General features: G+C 38.4%; 1 protein-coding gene across 1 annotated transcript; it reads right to left on the bottom strand.

Annotated features, from left to right (window-relative positions):
* Positions 1-1,295: 1,295 nt before the first annotated feature.
* Positions 1,296-2,914, bottom strand: LOC110889194 (peroxidase 64-like). Its single transcript, XM_022136701.2, has 4 exons — positions 2,693-2,914; positions 2,413-2,601; positions 2,156-2,318; positions 1,296-1,810 (listed from the first exon to the last, which is right to left on the bottom strand). The coding sequence occupies exons 1-4, from the start codon at positions 2,912-2,914 to the stop codon at positions 1,416-1,418; spliced, it is 969 nt and encodes a 322-aa protein (XP_021992393.1). The 3' UTR covers positions 1,296-1,415.
* Between the last annotated feature and the right edge of the window lie 6,597 nt (positions 2,915-9,511).

Here is a 9,511-nt window from a genome sequence, read left to right on the forward strand (position 1 = left end):
CGGTACACAAGCTAACATGATTGGAATAAAGAATTTTGCGGGTAGGGATCTACAGAGAGTTGAACTGAAAGATGATACAGCAAGTACGAGTCAGAATCTTCTCAAAGATCCAAGTTTAATGAAGAAACCCAAAATTCAAAGTCTAAAGAAAAATGTTCAAGAATTCAAAGAAAAGGTTAAGCAAGAGATTCAAACCCAAGGAGGTACATTTAATGATCCAAGAAAGCGGGTGTTTGCTCAAGATCGCAGCCGAGTCAATGGTGGTGCGAGTTCTTATGACCAAAGGACGAGTCGTGGAGAAAGGACTAGTCGAGTACAAGGTCGCAAGAATGTTCGAGCTAGGAATGAGCCGAAAAACACAGCTAGAGATCAAGATGAGTTCTATGAGAATCAAGACAAAGAAGACATGTTAGAGCCTACTTATTTCGAGTCGGAAATTAAGGGGGTGATTGTTGGCGGTAATTCCCGACTCATCACAAGTAGGTGATGTGAAAGGGTGACAAAGGAGTTCAAGTCACAAGTCGGTGAACTTGAGGGATCAATGTTGATAAGTTGGTCATAGTTGGTTAAGTTTCCTAATTACATTATAATTATATTTGGTAATGTCTTGGTCACCAAGTTAGGGTTATATGGTAATGTCTTGGTCACCAAGTTAGAGTTAGCCTATATAAACCATGTTAGGGTTAGACATTATTAAGAGACTAGAGAGAAACCGAGTTATGGTTTGAGAGCCTGTAATCAGTTTTGAGTTATTTTCTGATTAATAAGATTGAGAGTTATTCGATCTAAATTCTCTTCTTCATCTTTTCTATTCGGTTTGATTATTGACTGGGACTTGACCGGTTCAGAAAATTTTCATTTCTAATTTGATCAACATGAACTGTGAAACATTCGGTAAATTTGTTGGTCTCTCAAAACTATATACCTTTAGGATTAACTGACGATTGAGACCATAAACTTTTTTACTCCTATCCTCCTATAAGTGTGTGGCTTTATCTTATTATGTTTGCATCACAAAACAATCATTTGTCATCTCTAACACTATGGTTGATGCGTCACGTCTATGTCTTTATCTTTTATAATGATTTTGAACTTCATAAAGACATAGATGTGACCATACGGTTCATGAACAGTGCCCTGAACGTTTGGTTCGTTTGATGTTTGGTCTTGTGTGTTCCGACTTCACTTGTATTTACTTAACAATATCTTCTTAATTTAGCTTTACATCCAAGGAGAAAAAGAAAGTTTGTGGAATATTTTCACTAAAAAATAAATATTATTAGTACCCATTACAAATACAACACCTGACTAAACTTTTGGATCAATAATCCTTCAAACACCAATGAAATCAACAGAAAAAGATAAACATATTTCACCTGAGAACATTTAATTAGTTCTTTTTCCACCAGTTTGGCTTAGTTTACAACTCTACAGTCGAGCCTTACCTCTTGCCCACCACTGATGCTACTCATCTTAATCATGGATTTCACAAATGCTTTCTGGAACTCTTGTTGTGAGCTAGCAAACTTTGAGACCAATGCTTTCGTCTTTGCCGAATTGATCAACGACTGATCAGAAGAGAATATACTCTTGCCTTGGAGAAGTAACTTATAATATCTATTGTCAAAAGTTGTGGGAGTCGCATCAAGATTTGCACCCGCATTTTTCGCTGTGTTTTTTGCAGGGCATACACTCTTTAAACTGGCTGCAAATGACGATTCCAGAGTCGGGTCGACACTTTGCTTTGAACTAAAGTTGTGTATCCTGTTCTGAAAGGATGAGCAATGAGCGAACCCAAGTGTATGTCCTCCTACACATTGGTCAGCAAATAATAATCTTTATTTCGTTTGCTTCAAAAAAATTACTACAAGAAAAATAACATTTTGGGTGACACATTTATAAAACGTGTAACAAATTAGTTACTATATGTTTGTAAAATACATTCTTGAAGGATAAGTGTGATCTTTAAAACTATATCTTCTAGCTATAACTATGACATAAATATTACGACTAAAGAGCAAAAAGTTTTGTTACTTTGTTTAAAATGGAGTCAACTAAGAACCCGGATATCTGGACATTCTAGGTAAATCAACTCGTTAAAATAAACAGTTCCGGTTATCTGGAAATTTTAGGTAATATTTGGTCAATTAATTACCTGATAGTGCAACTAAATCATCCATGGAAAGACCTCTTTGTGCAAAACTTTGTTGCAATTGGGAAATATTGAATGTTGGAGCAGGTAATTGTCGTGTTTCGGTAGCTTTCGAAACTCTTCCATCCTTTCTTCCTTTTGGCACATCCCATGTTGGCCCTCCAGACTATATTCAAATCAAGTTTAAGCTCGAAACAAAATTAAAATCAAATTGTAAAATTTGTAAACTTTTAGTTATTAAAAAAAGATGCTTTACTAACCAAAGTGACTGCATCCCTTGCTGCTAATGCCAAGATATCTGCACAAGAGACAGTTTTAGGACATAAAGCCTCTACTGCTTTCTTGGCATTATCAATCACATAAAATGCATGCAAAGATATGTTTGGAGGTCCATCTTTCTCAGCTTTGTTCTTCCCGGTTGAGTTCAACAACACCGAACCATCACACCCCTACAAAGTTTTAAGTTTAGTAATCAACAATTAATCAAAATGATTTACTGTTTTGCATATGACATGTAAGTGGAAGAGGAAGAATAATCACCCTAATGAAGCAATCATGGAAATGCATTCTTAGAAGTGCAGCAGGAACTGTTGGATCATTCAACATAGCTTTCTTGACAACACTTGTAATGGTTGATTCAGCATTGGGGCATGTTTGATCATAGTAATTAGCACTTAGTGCATTAACCAAGTTAAGATGGGCTAATCCTAAGATAATGAAACTGAAAATAAGGGAAAGCATGTTGGTGTTCTTGGCTGCCATTGGGTGATGTTTGAATGTTGATGAAAAAGATTGAGAGTAAAGTTGGTATTTGTAAGAGGAAGAAGAAGGCAATGTTTAGAGGTTGATGCATGAAGTTGGAGTTGGCAAAATCAGGTGAGCTGATATCTTTATTATATTAATGGTTTTGATAGAAAAGGGGGCCGGGAGTTGTTAATTGTTTATGATTAGACCAGATAATGCTTAAATATTCTGCAGATCTTAAGTTATTTTTTGATCTTTTTTTAGACAAGCCCTATCTCATCATTATATTCATCATACTCAGTAAATCCCACCAATAGCAAACTATAGGTAGGGTCTGAGGAGGATAAGATGCATGTAGACAATCTTAGCTCTACCCCGTAGGAATAGAGAGGCTGCTTCCAGTAAGAAACCCGGCTCGATAGTAATTTTGCATCAAGCAGACATAAGGCACATAACACTCAGCAATCGGGACAAAGACCGATTAGTGCATGTACCCTTTTGTCTTTCAGCTATCAACGCCACCACATGATGCATGATTAACCGTCCTCAGCTTTTAACGTTATTTTCACGAAATTGGTAAAATAACGTTAAAATTAGTGCACTTTCACTTTTGCCCCTGATGGCCCACACATATATACATTATATGCGCATACCGCAAGCGGGGCGTACATTTACTAGACCCCTTTCAAATTCCCTAATCGTAACAACTTATGGATGACGAACCGAGAATAATTGGACTCGTTTGGATCAACCTATTTTGACATGTAACTCAATCACGTTATATTACTGTCATTAGTATGTACAATTTAAGTCTTATTTTGCTGGAAAATGTAGTATTGCTTGTTTCCTTGACTTGTTAACTCAAAATAATATAACTTAAAGAAATGTAAATACATATCAGAAGTGACTTGGTTAATATTTTCTTGCTTGATTGACAAATGACAAATCTATGATATTGACCCATATCTATAATTAATAAATTATAGTATAAAACATCGACTTCTATAAGTTATAATACAATTATTTATATAAATGATTATATTTTTACAGATGACTTGGAAATTGACCCATTGGAATCCAACTATGTTAGAGTGGTTGAAGTTTTGCACCAATCTTAACTAACTCATTTTTAGTGTATTGTTTTTTGCACACTAGATTTATTCCACATAGTCTACCAAACCACTCCAAAAAGGAAAAGAAAACAAAACTGGATTGAAAACTATAATTGAGTGAATTGGATTGTATATAACATACTGAAAATCTTAGTGTTGTGCTAATTTGAGCATGCATGTTAGATATGATCCGTAACTTAACGGAGCACTTATCATTGCCTAAATAAACTAGCAAGCTAATAGTTAATAAAGGTATTGGATCCAACATATTTCATGCATTTTATTGAAATATTATAGTTACAATAGTATGACGACTGTATATCTTTAGATTTCATAATTTCAATAGTATGAATTTTAATTAAAAGTTACAAAAGAAAAAAGAAACAAACGGCTAAAGTCTTGGCTAAAATAATAATCCTTTATCCCTCAAAAAAATTAAAATATATAATAACAATTAGGGTTGGCCCAAGCCCAAGTCAAATGAGGCTTGGGACTTGGGCCACCAAAACTATAGGGCCTCCACGATTTGATGAAACCACAGTCCATTTATAAAAGTTTTAGGGTGTGGGTTATCAATAGATTGATGATTGGTAGCGTAGTGGTTTTGTTTATGTATGGATGTTGGTGAGACCCTGGTTCGAATCCCTGGTTCACCATTTCTTAGAGAATTAAAGCGCAATTGTCTCGACTTAAAGCGCAATTGTCTCGACTTAAAGGGCAATTCCCTGCCTCGCCTGGAAAATGGGCTTAGAAACTAGTTCCCACCGACAACGACAATCATGGACTTACTCGTGTTGGTGGTCTCTCGATAATCTGTGGTAGAACGTTGATCATCGGGACATTTAGCCCAATCAGCATCACTATAAGCACCAAAACTGCTCAATACATAGTAGGGTCAAATAAAGGATCACTGATATGTTTATGTTAAGAAAGTTGTCTACCGAAAGAGACAGGAGTAAATAATGGTTGACAATCAACAAGACTAGTGAACTGTAGTATATCAAGTAAGTAGCGTTGTTGAGATAAGTGTAAAACATCCTCACAAAATGTGGCCTTAATACTTGGAAAATATGACAATTGTCTCAAATTGTTGATGCAGATTTTGTGTCCGATGCTTGTCGAATAGATTAGTTTTATTTTATGCTGAATTTGTAATAGTTAGTGAAACGGTCAAACGAACGTGTATAGACCCGCTCGTTTGAAGTGGTCAAACGAGAGGGTTATTCGTTTGACCGTGTGTGTGTTGCTAGACAAAGTATGGTTGTGCTATGATGGGTGTCGAAGGATAAGGCATCGAAGGATTATGAATATCCTTCGATGAGCTCGAAAGATACCCATCGAAGGATGGACCTCGAAGGATATCATTCGAGGTATGTGTGTATCTTTCGAAGACTGTCTGATCGATAGATGATGTTTCGACCAGTCAGTCTGATCCTTCGACCTGCAGCCTGTGTTTTGGTATAAATACCAACACTTTGTCATTTGCAACACAAGAGAGTGAGAGCACAAGTGTGTGCTAGAGAGTTTGAGGAGGTCTGAGACCTCACCGGGAGAAATCACCACTTGGTTTCTCCCCGGATGTATACTTCTTTGGTATTAGTTCGGTTGTCATGTAACCGGGCCGACTTGTAATGTTTACTACCGGATTAATACAAAGTTTGTTGGTTATCATCTCTCTTATCTCTTCCATCTTTGAACATAAACATAAAATCACGGTTTCGGTCCCGAAACCTGGACCTACAATTGGTATCAGAGCCATGGTGCCCGATTTAGTAAAACTAACCGTTTACTAAGTCACATGTGCTCTAGATCTGTGATTTTTGTGGGTTTTTGTTCAAGATGTAAAAAGGTGAAAATGAGAAAAACCCAGATCTGGACCCGGATATCCAGATCTGTGCTAAACCGGGTTTGGTTTTATGTTTTTCTCTAAAACATTCAAGTTATCATCATCAGAAACTGATTTTCGTGAAGTGTTTTCGTCAGATCTGCAGATGAACAGTCCTCCGTGTTCTTGATGTTCTTGACAGCTTCAAATTTCGAAAGATGCTGTTTGTCCATCGAAAGATTGAACAGTTTTCGAAGGATCAAACAGAATTCAAATTTCGAAATTTTCATGCTTCGAAGGATTCCTTTTTGGGTATTATTTTGAAAGTCAAATCTGCTTGGGAAAAGTTGTTGTCAGATCATACTCTTTTGCCGAAAGTTGGTCACCTACCACATCAACTTTTCACCAACCTGTCGTACCTTCTGTCCTTGTGTCAGAACCATCGAAAGATAACTTTCGATCTCGAAAGATCATCCTTCGATCAAGGAGATTCGAAAGATGAACAGGAGTGCTCGAAAGATCATCAGTTCTTCGAAGGATCAAAAAGACTTCGAAGGATCAACTCTGAAGTGTACGAAGGATCAGCCATGTCCAACTTCGAAAGGTGCTCGAAAGATATGTGACATGCGCTCGAAAGACTTACGAAAGATCATCTTTCGAAGCTGTCTTGGTGTTTATCTTTCGTTTGATGCAGATGTTTCGAAGGATCCAGATGTTGTGGAATTTTACGAGCTCAGACAGTTTGTTGGGGTTAATCATTTAATTCACTTGGAGTCGGGTCGGGTGTTCGCAAGGATTATTCAAACCGGGCTTCAAAATTTCAACATCAAAATTCGTACGGGCTTTGGGAACACGCGGGGTGATGCAGCATGATGAACACAAGAGATGATGAAAACTTAATGTTTAAAAAAAATTGTGGGGTAGTCACGGTTACTGATGCAATGGCAAAAATGGTAACGTGACTATTATGGGCCAAACACAACAGTTCCGCTTAGTGGAGGGAATTGGTGAATATTTGACGACAGTTTCTTTGAAGTGGAAAGAATCTGTTAAGGTTTAGAGATTTTACCAAAGAAATGGGGGGATAAAAATTTTCAAATGTTGAATTTCTTCGGTAAATTTCTAAACGCAATCATAGGTATGCTTAAAGATCAAGACTTGATGCAGTTGTTATAGAATGGAACCCTTATCAAATGCCGGTTGGAGTATTGGAAGATCAGCGGAAGATCGGTCAATTGAGTCCTTTGAGGAAATTGCACAACACTCAAACACGGATGTGCGTACTCTGAGGGGGAAGCTTTATACAATGAGCGTCGAGATACTACTTACCTGGATCATCGGTCAAGGGGGAATTTGTTTACACAGAAGATGATTACTTGACTGAAGATCGATGATTGCAATTGCATTTTCAGCATTCGACAGCAACGGACAAGGGGGAATTTGTTGATGCAGATTTTGTGTCCGATGCTTGTCGAATAGATTAGTTTTATTTTATGCTGAATTTGTAATAGTTAGTGAAACGGTCAAACGAACGTGTATAGACCCGCTCGTTTGAAGTGGTCAAACGAGAGGGTTATTCGTTTGACCGTGTGTGTGTTGCTAGACAAAGTATGGTTGTGCTATGATGGGTGTCGAAGGATAAGGCATCGAAGGATTATGAATATCCTTCGATGAGCTCGAAAGATACCCATCGAAGGATGGACCTCGAAGGATATCATTCGAGGTATGTGTGTATCTTTCGAAGACTGTCTGATCGATAGATGATGTTTCGACCAGTCAGTCTGATCCTTCGACCTGCAGCCTGTGTTTTGGTATAAATACCAACACTTTGTCATTTGCAACACAAGAGAGTGAGAGCACAAGTGTGTGCTAGAGAGTTTGAGGAGGTCTGAGACCTCACCGGGAGAAATCACCACTTGGTTTCTCCCCGGATGTATACTTCTTTGGTATTAGTTCGGTTGTCATGTAACCGGGCCGACTTGTAATGTTTACTACCGGATTAATACAAAGTTTGTTGGTTATCATCTCTCTTATCTCTTCCATCTTTGAACATAAACATAAAATCACGGTTTCGGTCCCGAAACCTGGACCTACACAAATTCCTGAGCGTAAATTGAGAATGTAAGCATCCAATCAAGCCAGTAACAAAACCAGAAGAGCTCCCACTAAAATGATGTCTTCAACATAGGTCAAGACATAACTAAGTATCGAATCCCGTCTATAATCAAAGAGCGATACATCTGAAAGACACTTGGTAAAACCATAAGTAAGCAAAGTTGTGGATAGCTTGGAAAACCAAGCTCTAGGAGCCTGCTTTAGGCCATAAAGAGCCTTCTGCAGACGATAAACAAAGCCTGGGGGCGGGTCATATACATGGTCTCAGAAATATCCCCATGTAAGAAGGCATTTTTGACATTAACCTGGCGAATAGACCATCCTCTAGAGAAAGCGACTGGAAGAACTAGGCGAGTAGTAGTAGGTTTGACCACAGGACTGAAAATCTCAATGTAGTCAATACCCTCAGTATGATGAAAGCCCTTGACAACAAGTTGGCTTTACAACAACTCACTAATCCATCAGGATTATGTTTAATCTTGTACACCCACTTACAACCAACAATGTTGGCGTCAGTGGGAGCCTTAACCAGACACCAAGTCAGGTTGGCATGAATAGCATCAATCTCAGCATGCATCGCATCCCACCAAATAGAGTACTTTTGAGCATGTTGAAATGAGGAAGGCTCAATAATGGGAGTAGTAGATACATGAAAAAGAATACGATCAAGAAACTGACGTGGTTGTCGTGTATGATCATGAGATCATGTAACCATCAGGTGAGTTAGAACAAGAGGAGGAGGATTAGGATAAGGAAAAGGAGGTGAAGTAATATCAAGAGAGGAAATAACAAGAGAAGACGAGGAAGGAATAATAAAAGGAGATAAAGAGGAAAGATAAGAAACAGAAGTTGCAAACGAAGGAAGAGGAATTTAGAAAGGAATAGAATTTGAATAAGTTGTGGGAATAGTAGAACTCCCTAGAATATCAAAATTCGTATAACAACCCTCGGTAAAACCAACATCCTCCTAATAATTCTGATACCCTAATATATCTTTAAATGTATCTATGTGTCTTTATATGTACCCCGTATGTGAAAACCGAGCCCCAAAATAGATTATATTATATAAAACAAATAAAAACAATAATCTTTAAGTTGAGGCGGGCCGTGTAGGGCCTCACCTCAAGTTAACGCGGGCCGCGAGAGTGTTTAACCAGATTTTTCCTAAAACACAAGTTGATGCGGGCCGCGTACATGGTGGGTTAAGTCTATGCGGGCCGCGAGTGTCCGGAATGGTGGCGTGACCCGGTGCGGCCACGTGTCCAACTCGTGTCAACCCTAGATGATGACCGGAACAAGCTATACGTTGACTTTGGGTCAACGCGGGCCGCGTAAGGCCTGGCCAAACTCCACGCGGGCCGCGTGGGGACGCGATTTCACAACTATAAATAGAGGGCAACGGCCTTCAGTCAGTTTCGCTCAAATTTCTTTCTTTCTCTCTAGCTTTTAAATAGTGGGCATTATACCCGAGTCCAATACCCCCTAAAATAGCGAGGTTCTGCTACGATGTAAGTATTATAACCCCTGGAGACGTATTAGATACGCTGCCCGATTGATCTAGGG

The sequence above is a fragment of the Helianthus annuus genome, chromosome 11 (genome assembly GCF_002127325.2).
Source record: "Helianthus annuus cultivar XRQ/B chromosome 11, HanXRQr2.0-SUNRISE, whole genome shotgun sequence".
Taxonomy (NCBI): Eukaryota; Viridiplantae; Streptophyta; class Magnoliopsida; order Asterales; family Asteraceae; genus Helianthus; species Helianthus annuus.

Bases quoted from the DNA above. Each gene is read 5' to 3' on its own strand.
- LOC110889194 (XM_022136701.2), bottom strand. From the start codon at position 2,914: ATGGCAGCCAAGAACACCAACATGCTTTCCCTTATTTTCAGTTTCATT. The intron at 2,602-2,692 runs GTGATTATTCTT...AAAACTTTGTAG, and splicing joins TCCATGATTGCTTCATTAGG to GGGTGTGATGGTTCGGTGTT. The intron at 1,811-2,155 runs GTAATTAATTGA...ACCAATGTGTAG, and splicing joins TGATTTAGTTGCACTATCAG to GAGGACATACACTTGGGTTC.